The following is a 25351-nucleotide window of genomic DNA, read 5'->3' on the forward strand; positions in this document are numbered from 1 at the left end:
TTTGTTTGTTTAATCACCAAATAGTGAGTGAAAAATTTAAGCACAAGGGATTTCAGTAAGTTGTCCCTGCTTAAATCAATGTTTAAACACACAATGGAGATTTTCCTCCTTTGAAATTGTGGCCTCTGTGATCTTAAAATTTCTTATTTCATTAAGATGTTCAATCCTATCTAAGGAAGATTTCAGATTTTAATTTTATATCTACGTAAGTTTGCTCTTCAGCAATGGGGTAACAGAAGAGTCATCTACCTGCACTGTGGTGTTTGATGCCTATGCTTCGTTGGAAGTTGCTTACCCCATGAATTATAAGAAGGGACACCACTGTATTCCTGGTTGAATGAGTAGGGAACAGACAGCTTTCCTGATCACCTAGCCTTGATTAAAGATACTGGGACCTATTTTAAAGGTTCATTAAGGGCAAGATAAGACATTTTAAAGTATTTTTATGGAAAGGAATCACAGTCCTCACCATTCTGAAGCAAAATCACCCCCTCCCTTTCCGGGCATCTATTTGCAGGACAGTGGCCTTTGGTTGTGCTCTTTATTGTCCACACTCTCCTGCGCATTTAATACCATGATTGTGTAAGAGAGTTATTCTTTCAAATATTCTGTCATCATTTCATTCCATTTTTTTTTTTTTTGTTCTGCACCACAAGCTGTTTTTCTTCTGAAGCTCCCACCAGATACTGATTTTACCAAGCCTGTCGCTGGTAGTCAGCCTATCTTCAAATTTAACCGTGAGTCTCTGGTCCCTGGGGGTGAAGCAATGTCTGTGTAAATTAGTATCAGAATCACAACGTAAGTGCCAGGAAGATGGCATCATCACACTTTGATGACAGCATGGCTACTTTTTTTTTTTTTTTCCTGTGTCTCACTACAGAGGAAAGGAGGCTAAAGGTTAAAGGATGTGGCTTATTAAATAATTCAAGCCATTAACCTGCAACCTGCACACCGCGGCGGCCTATTAAGTTGCCACTGCCATGATTCATGTTTGGTGTTTACTGATGCTAAAGCATTTTTGCCTGTTTGCTTTACTTTTATTGCCATACAGTAATGTAGAGAGGAAGGAGGCTGAAAAAGGGTGACAGGACGTCCGCACGGGGACAATAAGAGCGGCAGACTCACTTGCATAAAGAAGATTGAAGCCTTCCCTCCCTCCCTCCATCTCTCAGTATAGGCCCCAGTGCACATCTGCGTCACAGGGGAGGAGGAGGAGGCGCTGAGGCAGAGAGAAAAATCATACAGTGAGGACCTTGACAGATTCCCGGGCGGGCGGGCTTTTCTTCGGCTGCTCTATGTTCTTCCTGGGATATTTATTTTTCTCTTTTACAAACTGACTATATAAAACCGCCCCTTCTTTTCATCTCAGAAAGCATTTGACTTTCCTTTGGACACCTGGCAAGCTATCAGGGTATTTTCCCAGAGGACAGGGACAGGGGAGCAGGTGCAGAGAGCTGGCTTTTTGGGGGGATGGGGTGGGGGGGGATGCACTACTTCTCGACTTGAGGAGCTTTTTCTCTCTGCACTCATCAAGCCGCGAACTCTCAGCAGCGAAGACAGGAGATCTGAATAGAGGCTCTCCTCATCAGGGTGGTGGATCCAGCTGCCACCACCTCTGGAGCTAGGAAGAGCGCAGACTTCCCTCCCTCCCTTTAGCATTTTCAGCCTCTCTTCCCTCCGGGTGGTCACCACGGGGGGTCCCTGCAAGCTCTTTCTGGATTATAAACTCCTGGTGCCCCAGGACTTCCTCTGTGCTAGACCGGAGGTTTCCCAAAGCCCAGGTCCTGGGAAAACGACCCGGAGTGAGCCTCGAGGCTCTGCAGCGCGCTCACCGTGCTGGTGTGTTCTCCGGCAAGGCGCGCAGCCCCCTTGGCCACCTTTGGCACTCCGTGCACACGGAGAGCATCCTGCCTCCTGCTCCTTCTCCAAACGCCACTGGCCTCCCCAGAAAGCTCGCCGCCAGGCTACTGGTGTGTGGGCTGCAGTCCCTTGGCTCTCCGTGCATAAAGCATGTCGGGCTCCGGGCGAAAAGACTTCGATGTGAAGCACATCCTGCGACTCCGCTGGAAACTCTTCAGCCATCCCTCGCCGGCCTCGGGTGGTAGCCCAGCCGGGGGCAGCTGCCTGCAACCGGACAGTGGAGGCAGCTTTGAGCACTGGGGACCTAGCCAGAGTCGGCTGCTCAAAAGCCAGGAAAAGGGCAGTCTGAGCGCTTTCTGGAAGAAACCTTCTTCCTCCTCCTCCTCCTCGTCCTCATCGTCTTCTTCACCCTCTCCCTTCAATCCGCTGAATGGCACCTTGCTACCAGTTGCCACGAGGCTACAGCAAGGGGCTCCCGGGCAGGGCACCCAGCAGCCAGCCAGGACTCTTTTCTACGTGGAGTCCCTAGAGGAGGAGGTGGTGACAGGCATGGACTTTCCTGGACCACAGGACAAAGGATTGGCCCTGAAAGAGCTCCAAGCGGAGCCTGCCAGCTCCATCCAGGCAACAGGTGAAGGATGTGGACACAGGTACAGTAAGTCCCACCGGGCAGGTGTCAGAAGAGTTCCTGGTTTCCTGTCATCATACCCACCTCCTGTTCGCTCCCACTTCACTAAGGGTAGAAAGCTACAGGGTGAAATTTTAAGCTAGATGCTAGCCTGTTTTTTATTACCCAAGTTGCCATCTCATTAAAACTTTGCTCATTCATTTCTGTTGGCTCATATATATGCTCTTTTAATAACTTTTCAGAGTTGCAACTATTCAGTGAACATGCATACATTTGGGGGAGCCTTCAAGTTCAAGAGTTCTCATATTTCATAGACTAGAGTGTCCTTCCATCACCCTCTGTTATTAAAATATGTCTTTCCCTTATCTGTTCTGGGTGAAGTCAGCTTTGAACACCATCAAAGTGCAATTCATGTATTCAGCCCATGACTGATTTAGCGTGATTGTCTCAAATCCGTGTGGCGTTACTCTGTGTCTGAAGAATAACAAAGTGGAAAAAAAAGAACAACACTGACGTAACTCTGCCTCTCCTCCAAACTGGTGTGACCCTAAGCTAACTATAATCCTTGTTCTTGTACTACTTTCTGCTCACCGTTGCCTCTCTCCATGCAAGTGTTAGCATGCAACTCCGCAGAGGACATTTGTTGTGATTTCTTTTGGCTCAGTATTAGAACTGTGCATTCAGAATACGCAGGCAACACTTATTTCCACTTTATTTCAAGCGTGACACTTTGCATGGAGTTCTGTTATACTGAAGATAGAGAAAATCCGTGGAACACAAGTAACTCTTGAGTTTTATAATTTTTAGGGTACTGAGTCATTATTATTCTAAATATAACATTTTTGTCTGAGCATATGATGAGGATATGCAAGGATTTGCATTTAGATTCATATGATATCAGAATACATTACAGAAGAAATACAGTAGACATTCTCAAAAATGATAATGAATAAGCTAAAACTGTTGAGTAATCTCAGAATATTATATGATATTATATGATACAGAATATTATATGATATCATTATCTTTAAAAATGTTTTCAATAGTATAATTCTGAACTTAAATTTAAGAGCCTTGAACATATTCTAATGATATATTAATATGATTCACGCAATGCAAGATCATTGTTTACTAAAAAAATTTTACAGTGTTCATATATGTCAGAAGTTTTCCACGTGTGAGGTCTAAATCTAAGTTTTTCTCTTGTCCAATGAAGTAAAATAGTTAACTAAATACATAATAATCAGATGCGATAAATACCATAAACTGTGAGAGCTCATCTCTTCAGTACATAGAATGCTTAATCTATTAAATTCTCCTAGATTTTTGAATAAACTCAAAACTTTAAGGAATGGAGAATTTCTGATAAATATTTACCAGTCACCTCTTATATTTTAAAGGAATAACTTTATAGTAAAATTTTTATTTTTGTTTGTTCTTTAATAATTTTACACATAAATGCAAATATTTAGAATGCACACACACACACACACACACACATTTCATAGTCGCTACTAAAACTCCTTCCAGACACTTGCAGAAATTCAAATTCATGTTTTCTTCCTTTAGAAAAACATTTGATACCCACACAGCTCAGAAAATAGTGTACTAAGTAGATATGTACACATACACAAATGTAATTTTCAAATAAACAAGAAATAACTGACATTTAAGTATAACAATATTTTAGTGAGTGAAGTAGTGTGGGAATTAGTGTTTTATAAAGTCTTCATTAAAGTTGGAATTGGCAAATACTAAAGAACTGAGGTGATAGATTATAATTATATATAATAAAATATAAAACAAATAACCAACAACCCAGCTAGGAATAATCTACCAGGCTTACTTTTGAAAATAAGTTGTAAGTGATAAGAATTCTGAAAATATAAAATGCAAGTACCATTCCACATCCTCTTTACTGTTGGAGTTAGTATCAAGAAGTTTTGCATGTTGAATCTGTTGAATATAAACTCCAATTGCTTTTAAAATTTCTTATGAAATGCAGATAGATGTGACATTCATTTTAGTCACTTCTGAGAGCATGTTTGTCTTTTTATGCTTTTACAGGAGATTGGTTCAGTGTTCATGACTGAAAATGACACAGTAAATGTAGCAATTAGTCATTCTCAATACATGATATTTTAATATCTGATAAGAGTAGGGCTCATTGCCCAGGAGATAAAGGACTTCCAAAGTAAAATACTCAAGAAACACTTTATTGTAATTTAGAACTTTATTCTAACTAATCTGTAATGTAGATTTAACATTAGAAAAGCTGCATAGTATTCATAATGTTGAATGACTATACAAACTAATAACCACATAATGATATTTCTTGTTTGTGTCTCTAAGATATAAAAACTTTGATATGAACCTAATATTTGTCATATTTTCCATCAACTCTATAGTGTAAAATTTATCTCAACCATAAAGCAAAGATGAGCCTTTTCTCTATTGTTTCTTTTTTTTTTTCTTTTCTCTTTATTAGGTCTGTCAGGAGATAGAATCAATGTTTTATATGAGTGTGAATCCTCACTTAATTAAACTTGTTTTTAACACTTAGAAGAAAGCTACTCATAACTTTTCAAATGCTGAAAAGCTCAGATTTTCATGGACTTGAAACAGAGAGATGTTATGAGCAGAAAGACATAAACTAACTTACTACAAGAATTCTGCCATCTCACCCCATACTACTACATTGAGTACCTATTACCTTATACCACTGTAAACAGTCCAGTACTCTATTTGTTGATCATATCCCTTAGAAAATGTTTGCACAATAAGTTGATGATCTATATTCTTATTCACTAATTTACATATACCTATGTCCAAACTTACTTAAAATACATAATTCCATGTGCACCAGATATATTTCCAAAATTTCATACATTATGTAAAAAGACAAAAACTAATGTATTCTCAGATTTATATTTGTAATATATATATATATATTATATATCATATATATATATATCATAGCTTATATTGATCCTAGTATATTGATCCTAGTAGGAAAATTCTATTCCATGCTTTACTGGCTTGCTCTTTTTGACTTCAAGATACTTAGAGTACAATTTTCTGTCTCCATGTTTTCAGTGACCATCCATAGACAAGGATTCTGCATTTCTATCTCTAAGCCTAAACCTTCATTGTCTTGTCTCATTCATTCACCTTTCCATCTGACCTCTAGGTAAATGGAGCAAAGAAAATTTAAATGTAATACATACAGAATTTAATGAAGCTCCCTTCTATGCTATTCAGTTTTTTTTCTATCTTAGGAGAACAGCTCTCCATGTGTTAGCATGTGCAAGTAAACGCACAAGGATCATGTTTATCACCATCAGCATTCTTATATCTTCATTATTTCTCGAGCATCAACTATTTTCCTTAGAGATTTTCCTGTTCCTGTCCACATTTTTCTATCCCCAATGTTTGTTCCTCTTCTAAGTTAATTCCTTCTTCCAACCCAATGGTCTCCTCTGTTATCACATTCTAAGATTTTGGTTTTCATCATATAATCCACTCATTCATAACATTGAAATCACTGAATATGGTAAAATTAAAGGATGATCATTTGGTCAATGTTCCTTGCTCTATTATTTTCACCTCTAAAAAGTCTACTGAATCATAACTATAAATTCAAAGAGTTATTGATCATGATCTATATCATAAAATGCTCACTGATTGAGTATTCATAAAAAAGGAAAACAACACAATTCTTACTTCAAAGAGGAAAAGAGATGTTTTTTTTTTTTCTCGAGCCAAATATGAGTAACTGTGTTTTTGGAACAAAAATTTATATTACACCAAATTCTATGTTCCAATATGGAAGCAGTTTCATGCAATTTTTATAGTAACTGAAAAAGAAAGCAATGAGTCAAAGTCCCTTTAAAATTCATTGGTGGAAACATTAAGTAGATAGGAACAGCAAAGTGAAGAAATCTCAGTTATAGACATCGGATGTTATCTGATGACTCTTAGCCTTTAGTTTGGTGGAAACCAGGGGTTAGTGAAGTTAATAAATTCCAAAGTCCTTTATCTATTAGTCAGAGGATGTTTGATTGGATGGAGTGAGAAAAGAATGGCTATATTTAGAGAGCTCTAGATAGCCCAGGATAAAGCATAATTAGGCTCTGGACCTGCAGCAGTTAAAGCTGTTCACAGCATTGCAGTTTTAATCTCTCTTCAGCCTTTGCGGATATAGCTTCTTCTAGGAATTCTGATTCTTAGAAGTATCTGTAGCTGGAGTTTTCTCCAGTCCTGCCTGTCTCACAGTCAGGACAAATCTCTCTCACCTGCCAGTCCTGTAGCCACTCAGACCCAACCGAGTAAACACACAGAGACTTATATTGCTTACAAACTGTATGGCCATGGCAGGCTTCTTGTTATCTAGTTCTTTTATCTTAAATTAACCCATTTCTATTAATGTATAAGTTGTTGCGTGCCTCATGGCTTACTGGTATCTTAACATCTGCTTCTCATGGTGGCAGCTGGCAGCGTCTCCCTGCCTCAGCCTTCTACTTCCCAGAATTCTCCTCTTTGTCCCACCTATACTTCCAACCTGGCTACTGGCCAATCAGCAATCATCCACAGTACTTCCCCCCCTTTTTTTTTCAAAAAGGAAGGTTTTAACTTTCACATAGTATAATTACTTATAACAAAATATTTATCAAGCAAGAATTATAGTTTTAATATCTAGTCTATTTGTATTTGGCAAAATTAAAGAAAATAGTCTATCTATCCTACATTTGTGATTCTAAGGTTTTATATCTAACTTGTCTTTTACATAACTAAGGAAAATTATTACTATCTAGTCTTCAACTACATCAAAGAGCCCAGAAGGATATACTATTGCCTGAGAAACAGGAGAAGGATGCAAGCAACTTTTGGGAGTCTTGCAGGGTAGACAGAGACAACTGGCAGCCTGGACAGTCACCTAATATTAATTATATTATATTAATAACATTCCTTTGTAAAGTTGGGGAATCTGTCTTCAGCCCACAGGCCTAGAGTCCATAGCAATATAAAACATTTTAAACAAGTTGCTCTTTAAAAGTAGAGTCAATAATCTACCCTTTCATCCTATAATATCTACATCATATCCCCTTTTCTTCTTTAGAAAGAGATCACATTTATAATCAACCTGATTTAAATAAAAATATTGGTTTCTCTCTGTCCCACACCAGTGGGCTCTTTTGATATGGGACAAAAGAATCTCTCAACCTTTTTTTTTTTTTTTTAAGCAATATCCATCTTTACATGGCTTATTTTTTTACTGTCTTTACTGTCTCTTTAAAGACTTTATTTTTAAAACTATCTATTTCTTTGTATAACTATAACTATATATATATATATATATATATATATATATATATATAAATTTTGGGGGGTCGCTTTCAGCCTATGTATATTTACACACATTGTAACTATTTTATCTGAATCTGTCTTATTGTGAACCTATTGCTTTAAACTGCAGCATTTCTAATACTGAAACAGCACTGTGGCTGATGGCTCCACCCCCATCAGCTTCCCAACATGGCAGTGGTACAGTCTACAACGAGCTCTGGGTCTGGAGCCATGTGTACCATCAACTATCAAAAGCAGTTCTATCAAAGCAGCATGTAGCCCCCCCCCCTTTTTTTTTTTACTAGCAAAGGCTAAATCCGCCAGGCAGCAGCATAATGTGCTGCTTGTAGATGTCTCATTCCCTCCATACTGTTGGTCAAATGCACATGCCAGAAACCTCCCATAGTAGCTCAAAACCCTCAGGCTGCTGCTAACTTGAGAGAGAGACAACTAGGAAGCTGTTTTTAGTTCCGTTTTAGAATATTTTTTGTTAGGTTTTAGGTGGAAACTCTTGCCCCACGATGGGCGCCATTTGTAGTTGGAGTTTTTTTCTCTGGGTCCCGCCAAGCCCTGGCAGTCGGACAGCCCACTCATAAAATAAACAAACATTTGTTTATATATTTATAAACTGTATGGCCACAGCAGGCTTCTTGTTATTTACTTCTTATATCTTAAATTAACCCATATCTATTAGTCTATAAGCTACCAAGTGGCTCGTGGCTGACTGGTATCTTAACCTCTTCTCATGGCGGCAGCTGGCAGTGTCTCTCTCTGCCTTCCTGTTCTCTCAAATTTCCTCTCTGTTAGTCCCGCATATACTTCCTGCCTGGCTACTGGCCAATCAGTGTTTTATTTATTAACCAATCAGCGCAACATGTTTGACATAAAGAACATCTCACAGCACATCAGAATCCATCTACGCCCAGAAAATCTTATACTTGCTATTTTTTTGATGTAGTAGGAATTTATAGGATGACTGAAATATCATTGTGGGAAAATGTTTGTTTTCCTTCTTCTAGGTTGTAGCCAAGGTATATGATCTATGGGATACACAGCTGAGATAATGACCCCAGGGCTTGCAGGGCCTCTAAGATGCCTTATGTTGCTTGTCCACAGTCTTTTCAGTTATTGGAGCTATGAGGAGGCCATCTACAGACTAGAGCAGGTTGCTTTGCAGATGTTTTTGTCAAAATATTAACAGATCTGCATTCAGGCCTCACAAAACGATGCTGGTGGGTCCCTAATTCACTTCTTGTGGTCTATTTCCACTATATCCTCTCTTGTCTATTTTCCCAAGGCAGTCAGTCATGGCTTGATAGATTTTCCCTGTCTTTCATCAGCTGAATCTCTGAATCTCAGCTATTGTGAACTTCCTGAACAATTTCCAAAAGTTGAGTCCTTTTAATTCTATCAAATACCCCTAATTTCTCAAGATTTCTAGTTCTACCTGGGGCTGACTACAATGTGAAAGCAGTGTTATGGCTTCTCTACTTTGAGAGGTTTTTGGGACTATGGAGGTGAATACCTGATATGTTCCAGAGCCTTTCCAGAAAGCCAGTGGGTGATTCATTAGGTCCTTGAGTAAGCAGGTCTACCTTAAGTTTACTGGTAAATTTCCTGGGTGCCACTTTTAATCCTCAAAAAAAGGCATCCAATGCTCTCTTATCTTCATCAATATTAGGATCCTAAGTAGGTCACATGGTTTTGAAGGTCCATTCTATCTGGGTCTCTGCATAAGTCAGTTTCCAACTGCCTGGCTCCAAAGTAAAGTTTCTAATTGTCAGTAGAATTCAATCTCACTCTTGGACATAAACAGGGTGTCTAGGAGCTACAGGCAATGATCCCAAGTTGGATGATGTGGTGATGTGTTGTGTCCTCAAATATATTGTGCACCCTAATAAAGCTTATCTGAGAATCAGAGGAAAAATCCAGTCATGATATTGAACATTGATGTCAGGCAATGGTAGCACATACCTCTTATCCTAGCATTCAGGAGGCAGAGATCCATCTAGATCTCTGTGAGGTCAAGGCCACACTGGGAACAGAGCCAGGTGTGGTGGTGCATGCCTTAAATTCCAACACTAGTTAACCAAAAAAAGGTCTGGAGGTCTGTACAGACAGACAGGAAATGACAGAGCTGGACAGGAAGAGGAAGTGATATAGCTGTGCAGAGAGAGGAAGTGAGATGGCAGGGACAGAAAGGCATATAAGCATGGGTATACAGGAAGCAGGTGCCTTTGGAAGCTGAGGTGTTGCTGAGGTGAGGTTGGCTGTGGCTTGTCTGATTCCTCTTATCTCTCAGTTTCTCACCCTAATACCTAACTCTGGGTTTTTAATAAGACCATTTAGCAATTCATTTTACAGACTGATGTGTTAAAACAAAAACAAAAACAAACAAACAAACAAACAAACAAACAAATGTCCAACACTTGACAAGAGCCTGAAGCTTCTCTGGAAAAGGAAGGATTTTTTAGTCTTCCAATTATCTAAGTCCCTGGTAGAAGAGGACGTTAACTTTGAATAGGGAAGGAGTGGAACTTTTACTTTTTTCCAGTGTAGCTGTAGGAATTACCCTCCCCACTTTCCCTGGACCCTTTGAGCAGCCCAGATAAGAAAAAACAGACTTGTTGCTCAGGAAATTATTTCTACTTCTACTCAGGGCCTTAGGAAAATGAGTGGAAGTGACTTAACAAGTTGGAAGTGAACATTGCTGACAAAAGGAGGGGGCAGAGTCAGGTCAGTCTCCTGTGTCAAACAGAGGGAACAGATAGAGGATTTGCAGTTTCTCTGGGTATTCTGGGGGGGCCAATAAGATTTAGATTCCCAACAAAAGGGGACAAGTTTCAAGTCAGGATGTGTGGGTTCTCATACCAGAGAAGCCATTGGGTATTATAAGGAAACTGGTGGCTACTGCCATAGCTAGGGGTTGTTGCTCATCTTCCCATAGCAACAGCAACAACCACCAGCAGCATGAAGCCACAGGCACTACCAGAAGAGGTCACAGAATCAGGTATGGTCAGCCTGACTTGGCCTGTGTACTTTGCAGGCAGCTATGGTTGTGATCTCCTGATGGTTCAATCCCTTGTCCATTTTATTTCTGCTTCTGCAACCACCAGAACTGACAGAAACACTCAAAGAGACACAGAGGGAGGCAAAGTCATACTAGTAAAGACAAACAGGGGTGGCCATCACATATTCATATACTTGAACAGACCAGGGGAGTCTGGTGATACCTTACATGGAATCAGGGCACAGGATTTACTGTAGCGTCTGATCTCCTCTTTGTGTCTTAAACAGATGGTACCTCTTACAGACAAAATTTACCTCTGGAGGTACTCAGACAAGATGACTTTCAATTTATCTTTATTCCCCCTCCCTTTGGGTGGTGGCATCAGGGTACCTCTGGAGTACTTGGCATTGCTTAATTGGAGAGGATTTTCCTGAGGCATTGGAATATTTCAAGGTGCTCATCTCCCTACAGTTTTCTCTAGCTGGTGAATTCTTCTCTGTGTCTAAGGGTCCAGAAGACCTTCGGGGCCTGGGCTCAGTTTCTGGGCGTCTTGCTGGGGACTCCAAAATGTTACATAGAGTCCTTTTTTAACATAAGTGTAGCATGGGGTTTTTACCCATGATGTTCTATTTTCTATATGCTCTATTTTATTGGTGAGGCTTTCCAACTAGGTTTTTATTTGATTTATTTGAGGTTTCATTTCCAACATAATTTTAGGTTTGTTTTTGTTTAGAACAAATCTTAGTCTTAACCAAATATTATTTTCTTAGTCTTGAATTGTCTTCCTAATGCTATTCAGGTCTTTTGTTATTATTATTGTTCTTTATTAGCATATTCATGTATTCTTTAACCTGGTTAAATATAGTTATTATTGTTTTTATTCTTTGTAAGATTTTCTTAGCTAATTCTCATTGTGAGGCATGACTCTGGGATTAGTAATTTATAGAGGAGATATGTGTCTTGGACTTCAGTTTTGTTTTTGTTTTATTCTGTTCTGTTCTGAGACTTATACATATGGATTTTAGAGTTTTTCTTTCTTTTAAAAAATCACATCACTTTTTTTGACTTTATTTGAGGTATTTACAATGTTCACAAAAGAAAGAAATTGTAGTAAGGTTGAGGTGTTCTTTTGCTCTATGGACTTGTATTTAGAAATGAGGAGTTTATCCCCTATTTTTCTCTCAGAGTCAGCTACAGTCTTCAATAACAGTCTCTATCTAAAGGTAAACACATCCCTTGCTGGTTCTTGTCTCCTAGGTTGTCTAATGTAGTTGTCTGTGTGTGGCATACCCTATCCTGGGTTACTTCTATATTTATTTTTGCTTCCATAGTCTCTCCTGTCCCCAGCAATCCACATGCCAGCCAGACTTACACATGTTAAGGTCTAGTCTCCTCCCCCTTGTCCCAGCATCTCTCTTGAGTTATGGAAATCTCTGAGGCTGTGTGCCTTACTCCATGTCAGCTCTGACCTCTTCCTCATGTCCACAGTTTCTGCTGAACTTTGTGGAATGTTTGAGCCTGTCTCTTATGTCAGGTTAGTTCTGGCCTCAGACTATATCTTAGTCTATATCTTCTACTGTAAGTTCTGAAAATCAGAACTCATTATTGTTAAGAGTCACTAACAGAGAAGAAATGACATTTAATTGTCATAGAGGTTACTTGGGTTTGACAATGCATATTCACAAGAAAAAGCATCAACTTAGTTATAGTCATGAGAAGAATCAACATTCAATAGAAAGGTCTAGCATTCATTTTCAGAATGTGATATTATGGAATACTGAGGTTTAAAATCCATCTTGTTCATCACCTTGAATATGAAATATATATATGAACAGTGCTGTTCAAATTATTATTTGATAGCAGTAGATAGTTTACTATCATTAAAACTGCAAAAAAATAATAATTTATTTGGGGGAAAACTGCTTTTACATATTTTACAATGAGGTTATCAATATTAAATTTGTATTCCCCAGAAATTCTTAGATTCTGGAACACTATTTCTAGGGTACATTTGCTTCAGGAAAAAATGTATAAATATAAAATAAGCATATGACACTCACTGAACATGGATGTATAGGTATTCAAAATCAAATTTTTGTCAAAACTTTGAGAATATAAAACAAGATAAAGAAATTACAACTTTTATTTGCCCAAATTCCAAAATTATCAATTTTTCACCTCCTAATTTGTATTTACCAGTTTAAAAACTACATCATTAACATCTCTACAGCACAACATTAAGTTGTTTAGAAAACAAAAAGTAATCTTCATCTCATCAAAATCAGGAATAAGTTAATATTGAAAATAAAATTGATCATAGGTTTCTATTTGTTTACTTTGTCTTGTTCCAAGATATAATTTGTTTATATGTGAATATACCATTCTAACCTCAGTTTACATGTAAAAACTTCACTTTTTCAACCAAGGAATCTATTAGAATTTTCAGAGCACTGAAATATATTGTTTAAAGAAAATGCATATTCCAAACAAGAAAATGTGCATTCTATCTAAAGTCTTGGGGTGACAGCTAAAATATTACACTAGTGAAGTTTTTATATGAGCTAAAATATTTTTATCTTTGTATTTGTAGGAACAAACAATCTGAAAATTATGTACCTATTAATAACACATTATTTTCATTAAATATACTGTTTTTTAAATTGTTCAAGATAAAAAAAATGTACAAACAGGACAGTTTTGATGATCACTTCATTTATATATAGGAGAAACACTAAATGAGATTGTTCCAACTAATTTTCTGGTGCATATAGATCTACAAATATATTGATTTATTTAAGAGAAAAGCAACAAAAATACATCTGATTGTGTGCTATGATTGTGTCACTCTCAAGAATAAATTTTAATAGAATTCCCACAAAACACATCATTTAGACACTGTAGTCCATTACAGAAGTATAATTTGCTGAGGAAAACAAACAAACAAACAAAAAAAAAACAAAACAGAAATTCTTTTTTTCTTTTTTTTTTAATTGAAAATTGTCTTTCTTTTCATTTTACATACCAATCTCCCTCTCCCTCCTCCCCCATCTTCCCTACTCCCTACCCCCCATACACTCCTGAAAGAGGGGAGTCTACAAAGTCTGGCGTGACAAGTTGAGGAAGGACCAAGTTTCTTCCCCTGCATGGAGGCTGAGCATCTCTCCACAGGGAATGGGCTCTATAAAGCAGGTTTATGCACTAGGGATAAATCCTGGTCCCCCTGACAGGAACCCCACAATCTGCCCAAGCCATACAACTGTAATCACCTTCAGCAGGCCTAATTTGGTCCTATGCAGGTTTGCCAGCTGTCAGTCCAGAGTCCATTATCTTACCAGCTCCAGCCAGCTGTGTCTGTAGGTTTTCCCATCATGATCTTGATGCCTTTGCTCATATAGTCTCTCTTCCTTCTCTTTGACTGGTCTAGACTTCTGGAGCTTGGTTCATTCACAGTTAAAAAGAAGTGCTTAACTGTGTATTGATGAATCTTCTTCCTTTAATTAATGGATAAATGACAATTAGAGTAGTTACCTATCTGATTACAGGGGAAGGGCAGTTCAGGCATCTTCTCCACTATTGCTTGGATTCTTAGCTGGAATCATTCTTGTAGATTCCTGGGAATTTTCTTAGCACCAGATCTTCCCCTAACCCCATAATGGCTCAGTCTATAAAGATAATCTCTTTCCTTACTCTCCCTCTCTGTCCTGGCCCCAACTGGACCATCCCTTTCCCATTCCTCGTGTTCTCATCCTCCTTCCCCTCCCCCATCCCCCACAGAGGGCTCCCAGTTTACTAAGGAGATTTTGTCTATTTCCCCTTCTTGGGGAAGCCATATGCATGTCCCTCTTAGGGTCCTTCTTGTTACCTACCTTCTCTGAGGTTATGGATTGTAACTTGGTTATTATATCTAATATCCACTATAGCTGAAAGTTTTCCTGTGTCTTGCACAAGCCCTGTGGTCAGGACGAATCTCTCCCACTCATACCCCTCAAGTAAACACACAGAGGTTTAATATTATTTATAACAGCTCAGCCATTAGCTCAGGCTTATTACTGACTAGCTCTTACACTTAAATTAACCCATAATTCTTACCTATGTTTAGCCATGTGGCTTGGTACCTTTTCCAAGTTCTGCCTTTACATCTTGCTTCCTCTGTGTCTGGCTGGTGACTCCAGACTCAGCCTCCCTCTTCTCCTTGTCTGCTTATTCCACCTATAATTCCTGCCTGGCTACTGGCCAATTGATGTTTTATTTATCAACTAATCAGAGCAACACATTCACAGCATACAGAATGACATCAATCCACTTGTGAGTGAATACATATTGTGTCTGTTTTTATGGTTTTGGGTTACCTCACTTAGGATTTCTTTTTTCTAGTTCCATCCATTTGGTTCCAAATTTCATGATGTCATTTTTTTTACCTGCTGACTAATAATCCATTGTGTAAAACCACATTTTCTTTATCCATTCCCTACTTGAGGTTTATCTAGGTTGTTTCCAGGGCCTGGCTATTATGAATAATGCTGCTATAAACATAACTGAGCAAATGTCCTTGTGGTTTGATTGTGCATCCTTTGGGTATATGCCCAAGAATAGTATTGCTAGGTCTTGAGGTAGACTGATTCCCAGTTTTCTGAGAATTGGACATACTGATTTCCAAAGTGGCTGTACAAGTTTGCACTCCCACCAGCAGTGGAGGACTGGTCCCCTTACTCCACATCCTCTCTAACATAAGCTGTCATCAGTGTTTTTGATCTTAGCTCTTCTGACAGATGTAAGATGGTATCTCAGAGTTGTTTTGATTTGCATTTCCCTGGATGTTGAGCAGTTCCTTAAATGTCTATCTGTTATTTGAGATTCTTCTGTTAGGAATTCTCTGTTTAGATCTGTACCCATTTTTTAATTGGATTATTTGGTATTTTGATGTCTAGCTTCTTGAGTTCTTTATATATTTTGGAGATCAGCCCTCTGTCATATATACGGTTGGTAAAGATCTTTTCCCATTCTATATTGTCTTATTTACCATGTCTTTTACCTTACAAAAGCTTTTCAGTTTCAGGAAGTCCTATTTATTAATTGTTGTTCTCAGTGTCTGTGCTACTGGCATTATATTTAGGAAGTGGTCTCCTGTGACAATATGTTCAAGGCTACTTCCCACTTTCTCTTCTATCAAGTTCAGTGTAACTGAATTTATGTTGAGGTCTTTGATCCACTTGGATTTGAGGTTTGTACATGATGATAAATATGGATCTCTTTGCATTTTTCTACATGTTGATGTCTAGTTATTCCAAAACCATTTGTTGTAAATGCATTCTATTTTCCAATGTACAATTTTGGCTTCTTTGTCAAAAATCAGATGTCCATTGGTGTGTGGATTAATGTTGGGGTCTTCAATTTGATTCCATTGATCCACATGTCTGTTTTTATGCCAATCCCAAGCTGTTTTTATTATTATATATCTATAGTAGAGCTTGAAGTCAGGCATGGTGATGCCTCCAGAAGTTGCTTTATTGTAAAGGATTGTTTTGGATATCCTGGGTTTTTTTTTTTTTTTTTCATATGAAATTGAGTATTGTTCTTCTGAGGTCTGTGAAAAATTGTTGGGATTTTGATGGGGATTGCATTGAATTTGTTGATTGCCTTTGTTAAGATTGCCATTTTTACTATATTGATCCTACCTGTTTATTGTCCAAGAACATGGGAGATTTTTCTATTCTCTGCTATCTTCTTCAATTTCTTTCTTCAAAGATTTAAAGTTCTTGTCATATAAGTCTTTCACTTGTTTGGTTAGAGTTACCACAAGATATTTTATATTATTTGTGGCTATTGTGATGGTTCATGATTTCTTTTTCAGCCCATTTGGCATTTGTATATAGGAAGGCTACTGATTATTTTAGTTATTCTTGTTTCCTGCAACATTACTAAAGGTTTTTATCAGCTGTAGGAATTCCCTGGTAGAATTTTTGGGGTAATTTATGTATACTCTCATATCATCTGCAAATAGGAATTTGACTTCTTTCTTTCCATTTTGTAATCCCTTCATTTTTTGTTGTTTTACTGCTCTAACTAGAACTTTGAGCACTATGTTGAATAGATATGGAGAGATTGAACAGCCTTGTATTGTTCCTAATTTTAGTGGAATTCCTTTGAGTTTCTTACTATTTTGTTTGATGTTGACTAGTAGTACATTGCCTTTATTATGTTTAGGTATGTTCTTTGTATTCCTGATCTCTCTAAGACCTTTATCATGAAAGGGTGTTGGATTTTGTCAAAGGCTTTCTCAGCATCTAATGAGATGATCCTGTGTTTTTTTCTTTTTTTCAGTTTGTTTATATGATCAATTACATTGACCGATTTTCAAATGTTGAACCACCCCTTCATTTCTGGGAGGAAGTCTACTTAATCATGGTGACTGTAGACTCATAAAAAGAGTTTGGCAATGTTCCTTCTGTTTCTGTTGTGTGGAACAAATTGAGGAGAATTGGCATTAGTTCTTCTTTGAAATTCTCATAGAATTCTGTGTTGAGACCATCTGGCCTTAGGCTTTTTTTTTTTTTTTTTCTTAAGTCTTTCTATTTCCACAGAGGTTATAGGTCTATTTAAATTGTTTATCTAGTCTTGATTTAATTTTGATAAGTGGTACCTATCCAGAAAATTGTCCATTTATTTTCTATTTTTGTGGAGTATAGGTTTTTTAAATATGACCTGATGATTCTCTGGATTTCCTCCATGTCTGTTGTTATGTCTCCCTTTTCATTTCTGATTTTGTTAATTTGGATATTCTCTGTCTGTTTTTGGTTAATTTGGATAAAGATTTGCCTATCTTTCTGGCATGTCTATTAGGGTGTTTGGCCATCCCATCACCAGAGTAGGTCAGTTCTGGCTGTCTCTCGACCATTGCCAGTAGTCTATTGTGGGGGTATCATTGTGGATTTCTGTGGGCCTCTCTAGCACTTTGTTTCTTCCTTTTCTCATGTGGTCTTCATTTACCATGGTCTCCTATTCCTTGTTCTCCCTCTCTGTTCTTGATCCAGCTGGGATCTCCTGCTCCAACAGGCTCTCTTTCCCTCGACCCTCTCCCTTCATTACTCCCACTCATGTCCAGGTTGTTCATGTAGATCTCAGTCATTTCTCCATCAATGGGCGATCCTCGTGTCTTTCTTGGGGTCCTGTTTTCCAGGTAGCCTCACTGGTGATGTGAGTAGCAGTCCAGTCACCCTTGTTCCACCTCTAGTATCCTCCTACAAGTGAGTACAAACCATATTTGTCTTTCTGAGTCTGGGTTAACTCACTCAGGATGATTTTTTTCTAGATACATCCATTTGCCTGCAAACCTCATGATGTCATTGTTTTTCTCTGCTGAGTAGTATTCCATTGTGTGTATGTGCCACAATTTATTTATTCATTCTTCAGTTGAAGGGCATCTAGGTTGTTTCCAGGTATTGGCTATTACAAACAATGCTGATATGAACATAGCTGAGCAAGTGCTCTTGTGGTATGATTGAGCATTTCTTGGGTATATGCCCAAGAGTGGTATAGCTGGATCTTGGGGGAGATTGATGCCCAATTTTCTAAGAAAGCGCCATATTGATTTCCAAAGTGGTTGTACAAGCTTGCATTCCCACCAGCAGTAGAGGAGATTTCCCCTAGTTCCACATCCTCTCCAGCATAAAGTGTCTTCAGTATTTTTGATCTTAGCCATTCTGACAGGCGTAAGGTGGTATCTCAGAGTTGTTTTGATTTGCCAGAAACCCCATCCAAGGACTGAGGAATCTGGATGCAGAGATCCATGGCTAGGCCCCGGGTGGAGTGCCAGGAGTCTAATAAGAGAGAAAGAGGAGGGTTTATATGAATGAGAATTGTTGAAACCAAGGTTGGATAAAGCATAGGGACAAATAGCCAAAGGAATGGAAACACATGCAGTATGAACCAAAGGCTGGGGGGCCCCCAACTGGATCAGGCCCTCTGAATAGGTGAGACAGTTGATTGGCTTGATCTGATTGGGAGGAATCTAGGCAATGGTACCTGGTCCTGTGCTCATTGCATGAGTTGGCTGTTTGAAACATGGGGCTTATGCAGGGACTCTTGGCTCAGTCTGGGAGAAGGGGACTGGACCTGCCTGGACTGAGTCTACCAGGTTGATCTCAGTCCTAGGGGGAGGCTTTGCCCTGGAGGAGGTGGGAATCGGGGGTGTGCTGGGGGGAAGGGGAGGCAGGAGGGGGGAGAACAAGGCTGATATGTAGAACTAAATGGTAGTGTAAAATAAAAGAAAAGAAAAAAATACTTAAATAAAAATATACTGAATATAGAGTGAAAGCCTGAAAAAAAAAGATTTGTCTATCTTAGTGATTTTCTCAAACAATCAATTCTTTGTTTCATTGACTCATTGTAGTGTTCTCTTTGTTCCTATTTTATTGATTTTAGCTCTTAGTTTAATTATTTCCTGTCCTCTATTCCTCCTGGGTGAGTTTGCTTCTTTTTTTTTGTGGAGGTTTCAGGTGTGCTGTTAAGTCGCTAGTGTGAGATTTCTCCAACTTCTTTGTGTAGGCATTTAGTGCTATGAACTTTCCTCTTAGCACTACTTTCATAGTGTCCCATATGTTTGGGTATGTTGTGCCTTCATTTTCATTGAATTCTGGGACATCTTTAATTTCTTTCTTATTTCTTTCTTGACTCAGTGGTGATCCAGTTGAACATTTTTTAGTTTTCATGAGTTTGTCGGGGTTTTGTGTTGTTGAATTCTAACTTCAAGTCATGGTGATATGATAAAATACAGGGGGTTATTCCAATTTCTTTGTATCTCTTGATTTGCTTTGTGACTGAGCATGTGATCAATTTTGGAGAAAGTTCCATGAGGTGCTGAGAAAAAGGTATATTCTTTTGTGTTTGGGTGAAATGTTTTACAGATGTCTGTTTTGTTCATTTGAGTTATACCCCCTGTTAGTTCCCTTATTTCTTTCTTAAGTTTCTGTCTGGCCAACCTGTCCAGTGGTGACAGTGGGGCGTTGAAGTCTCCCACTATTAGTGTGCTGGGTTTGATGTGTGATTTCATCTTTAGCAATGTTTCTTTTAAAAAATGTGGGTACCCTAGTTGTGGGACTCCCTCTGCCATTTCTTTTTATCTGTTTGTTAAAATTTCCTCTGAGTTTTATGTTTGGTTTCCTTAGGTTTTCATTTCAAATTTTATTTCAGTTTGGATTTTCCTTTATGAGTCTATTTCTTTGTTAAATTTTACTTTCATATTGAATTATTTACATTATTTAATTCTCTTTCTTTTGTGTTTTCACAGTCTTTATTTTTATTCATATCCTGTTTAAGGTCCTCAAACATATTCATAGTTGCTTCTTTGAAGTTCTTGTCCTGTGCTTGAGATAAATTGTTTTTCTTAGGGATTATCATCATGAGAGTGTTTGTTTCTTCAGGAGACATATTGTCATTTTCTTCATGTTTTTGTTTTTGCAATGAGATCTAGTTATCAGGAATTATGATCTTCGTGGAGTCTGATTATGCATATCCAATTTTACCTTTTTAAAAGTGGGTGTTTGGTAGTTTTGCAGCTGTTAATCATACTCTGACATGTTATGGACCACTAGAATGATGTTTGGTTTTTAGACTTTGGGCCATTCTTGGTTTAGTGGTTCAGACCCTAGCTGGTCCAAGACATGAAATTCTTGTTGGAACCATCAACTGAGACTGAATGTTTGGTAGGCTAATAGTCATGGAAAGATGGCTAACTTTAGAGGTCTTTTAAGTTAGATTTGGGATGTGTTATCACAAAGTGTGGCAGAAGCAAAGCTTGGTGTAAACTTTGAACAACCACAGATGGCACCAATTCTCAAAGAAATAGAGGTGACATGGAGGAGCAACTGAAGTCTTCAGCTGGAGGTGACTAAGGGGTGTAAAAGAAAGACTGAAAAGTAAAAAGGGAATGGGGAAACAGGTAGATTTCCTGCATCCCATCTGAATGTGATAGCTGAGGTGTCCCTACCAGAGAGTGTTTCTGAAGTCAGTAGGGAGCCAAAATGCTTGGAGATAGATGGAATAAATGGATGTGGAGGGAAATAGAAAAATCTAGGGGGCCATGGGTATGGGGAAAAGCTAGAGGACCTGGCATCCAAGTCACAAATGGAAAGGAGATAGGCTTGGGGAAGGGACTGAGGAATGCAGTAGTTGCCTGCCCAGGAGCTGGTCTAGCAGGAACTACAAAGCAATGGAGATGGTATGAGGAGAAATGTGTGAGGAAGACAGCAAGGAAGAATTATGTGGACACTGCGTTCACACCAAGAGACCTAGTCCTAAAAGGATTGAAATGGGCTGGGACGCAGGGCAGAAGAGGGCAAGAGTAGCAGGTCAAGATTACTTTAGAAGAACTAGAATGGGAAATGAGAAAGAGTCACATGAGGCTTATCTGGGTCCCAGCCAAGTGTTATAATGTGTCATCCAAATGGAGATGGACTGGGTATGATTTACATTTTAATTAATAAAAATAAATTATTTTCTGTATTTGTTACAAAGCATGTCTGAAATTACTAGTATATTTTGTTAAAATTTAAAGTATGAAAAATTATAAAATTGTAAAATTTAATTTTTATTAATTATTGACTTTATGTACATTGTTGAATGTCCAATTCTATAAACATAAAGATGTTTCCAAATGGATAGTGCTGCCATCTAGTGCTTAGTTTTATAAATTACAGATACATCATACCTTAAATTACATACATATATCACAATTACTCAAGTGATCCTAAAATATTCCATCAGGAAACTCATATAGCTGATAAGCACAACTAGGAAAGTTGCTGGATACAAAACTAAATGACACAAATCTGTAGTCCACCTATATACAACTCACAAATGGACTGAGACAGAAATCATGGAAATAACACCTTTCATGGTAGCCTAAAATAATAACCAAGTAGATGAAAAATATATGATAAAAACCTTAAAACATTGAAAAGAGATATTGAAGAAGACATCAGAATATGGAAAGTTCTCCTGTGAGTTTATGGATTGTGATTAATATAGTAAAAATGGCCATCCTACCAAAAGCAATCTAAGGATTTAATAAAATTCCTTCTCAATTTTCCTCAGATCTTTAAAGGACAATTTTCATTTTCATGTGGAAACACACATGTGCATGTGTGCACACACATGACAACAAACAAAAGAAACCAAAAAACAGGATAATAAAATAACCCTGAATAATAAAAGATCAATAGGAGGTATTGTTATCCCCAATTTCAAGTTGTATTACATAGCTATAGTAATATAAAATAGCATAGTATTGACATACAAACAAATGTTGAGTTGAAATGAAGACCCCCAACATAAATACACACACATTATGGACACCTGATTTTTCATAAAGAAGCCAAAAACACACACTATAAAAAGGATAACATTTTCAAAAAATGGTCTTGGTCAAATGGAATGACTATGTGTAGAATAATCCAAATAGATCCATACATATCACCGTGTACAAAACTAAGCTCCAAATGGACTAAATATCTCAAAATAATACCAGATACACATAACCTGGTAGAAAAGAAAGTAAGTTGCCTTGAACTCATTGGTACAATAGAAGACTTTCTGAACAGAACACCATGAGCATGGACACTAAGGTCAACAATTAATGAATGGGACTTCTTGAAATTAAAAAAAGCTTCTATAAGACAAAAGACACTTTCACTTGGACAAAGTGGCAGGCTACAAAATCTGAAAATATTTTACCAAGTACACATCCAAGAGTGGGCTAATATTCAAAATACATAAAGAACTCAAAAAGTTAGATATCAAGTAAACAAAATACCCAATTAAAAATAGGGTGCAGATCTAAACAAAGAATATTCAAAGAAAGAGATGGTGGAAAAAAATGAAGAAATGGTCAATATCCTTAGTCATCAAAGGAATTCAAATCAAATCTACTTTGAGATTTCATTTTATTTCCATCAGATAGCTAAGATAAATAAAATAGGTGACTGCTCATTCTGGTAAGGTTGTAGAACAAAAGGATCACTCACCCATTCCTAGGAGGGATGCAAACTTGTACAGTCACCGTGAGAATCAGTGTTGCAGTGGGGCTGAAGTTTCTCTCTGGGTCCTGCCAAGGCCCCCACAGTCCCGCAGCCCACTTATAAAATAATCACTCAGAAACTTACATTAATTACGAACTGTATGGCTTAATGGCTCAGGCTTCTTGCTATTTAGTTCTTATATCTTAACCCATTTCTATTAATCTATAAGTTGCCATGTGGCTGTGGCTTACAGGTCTGCTAGCACGTTGTTCCTTTGGTGGCAGCTGGCATCTGATTTTTCCTCTCCTTTCTCTTCCTGTCTATCCTGGATTTCCCGCCTGCCTCTAAGCTGCCTTGCCATAACCAAATGGCTTTATTTATCAACCAATCAGAGCAACATATTTTCACAGCATACAGAAAGACATTCCCTCATCATTGCTGTTACTCAGGAAGATGACATCTGACCTACCTCAAGATCTAACATCTTGGGCATATAAACAAAGGATGATTCACTCTACCACAGATGCACTTGCTCAATCACCCCATTGTTTCTTTCTTCATAATAGACAGAAATAGAAACAACCTATTCCCTCAACAGAAGAATGGATAAAGAAAATATATTTACACAATGGAATTTACTCAGTTATTAAAAAGAATGAAGTCATGAAATTCAAAGGTAAAAGTGATAGAATTAGAAAAAAATCATCCTGAATAAGATATCACAGACCCAGAAAGACAAATATGGGAAGTAGTCACTTACATGTGGGTATTAGCTGGTGTCAATGATTAACAACTACAATCCTTAGCACCACAGAGGCTATGGAAAGAATAAGGCCTGGAAAAGGGTTGGGAGCATAGAACTATTCAGAAAGGGAAATAAAATAGATAATTATGGATGGGAGAGGGTAGTCTGGAATGGAAAGATTAAGTGATGATGGGGGCAGGAGAAGAGATGAGGGGGGGTGTAGGTGGAGACAGGTAAAATGAAGGGCCATTTTTTGGGTAGAATGGAAACCTAATAGAGTGGAAATTCCTAAAATACAAACATATATAAAAGTTGTCTAAATAAAATCTGAATAAAAGGGGAAATAGAGTCCCAACTGATCATCACTCAAATCCAAATGAAGCGTCCGGTAATGTGATTAGTTTATATCTAATTGAGTTGTTGGCCAAAGGGACCCTGTGGGAATCCCCACACAACCTAGGCTTCTGTCAAGACTCTATAGGTTGACCCGTCCAAACTGACAAGTCTCTATGGCTGAAGATAACACCTACACAATGCACTGAACATGGAGAAGTTGAGCTGGTTCCTCCATAGAGCCTTAACTTCATGTACTAGTGTCTTTGTAGGAAGGTTCTCTACAGGCCACAAAAAGATAAATATAAACAGCAACCCAGCCACAAACTCTTTGAACTACAATGGTGTCTTGCTTCCAGATATTCAAAGGCAATAGTGTCAGAAGGCTTGCAGGAGTAAGCAACCAATATCTGATCTGACTTAAGCCCACTCCACAAGTTAGAACTCATACACAACAACTGTTTTCATCATCAAGAAACTGATATTATATGTTCCAGGGGGCTAGGGTAAAATAAACTGTTCCAAAAAATAACACAGCAATAAAATGACTCCTAATGACTGTCTGCTATACTCATAAATTACTGTCTTGCTCAGCCAGCATCAGAGAATCTTCTCCTGCTGCAGATGTGAACAAATACAGGGACTAACATGGAAACATTGCATAGATTGTGAGAGATGTTGGAACACTCAGCTATAAGTGGGATGTGTCTCTCAAATCCCTTCTCTCAGGGTTCAGGGAACCTGTAGAAGATAACAGAAAGAGTAGAAGCTAGAGGGGATGGAGGACGCCAAGAAAACAAAGTCCTCAATATTAACATGATCCAAGCTCATCTGAACTCACAGAGCCCGAGGCAGCATGTATAGGGTCTGCACCAGATCCTCTGTGTATATATTATGGTGTCCAGTTTAGTGATTTGGTAGGCTTTCTGAGGGTGAGAATGAGTGGGACACCGATTCTTGTGCTTTCTCTTGGATTCTTTTCTTTCTTTCTCTCATTCTTTCTTTTAATTCTAATATATTAGTTTTTGTTTTGTCTTATTATATTTTATTTTATTATTATCCCTTAAATGCTTGTTTGTTTTCTAATGAAATATGGAGGTGGAGTAGATCTGGATGGGAGAGGAGGTGAGGAGGAACTGGAAGAAATAGAGTGAGGGGAAACAGTAATCAAGGCATTACACACACACACACACACACACACACACACACACACATGTAATATTGTGTCAATATAAGACCTGCACAAGATCAAATTAGTCTCAAACTAGTCAACATTTCAGTAGACATGAGGCAAGATGCTACTTTTAGTTAAGGATCTATTGACAGTAGATTGCTGTTAGGGGGGAGAAACTCATTGTTTTCATGGGTATGGCCGCTTGTGTAGCTCACCCGCCTCACATTGGATGGCCCTATGA

General features: G+C 38.1%; 1 protein-coding gene across 1 annotated transcript in view; it reads left to right on the top strand.

Annotated features, from left to right (window-relative positions):
* Nucleotides 1-1204: 1204 nt before the first annotated feature.
* Nucleotides 1205-25351, top strand: part of Klhl1 (kelch like family member 1) — a 346069-nt gene continuing 321922 nt past the window's right edge. Inside the window, exon 1 of the mRNA XM_037208360.1 lies at nucleotides 1205-2510. Coding sequence (XP_037064255.1) covers nucleotides 2011-2510 — 500 coding nt within the window. The 5' untranslated portion in view covers nucleotides 1205-2010. The remainder of the gene's footprint in view (nucleotides 2511-25351) is intronic.

This window comes from Peromyscus leucopus, chromosome 9 (genome assembly GCF_004664715.2).
Source record: "Peromyscus leucopus breed LL Stock chromosome 9, UCI_PerLeu_2.1, whole genome shotgun sequence".
NCBI lineage: Eukaryota > Metazoa > Chordata > Mammalia > Rodentia > Cricetidae > Peromyscus > Peromyscus leucopus.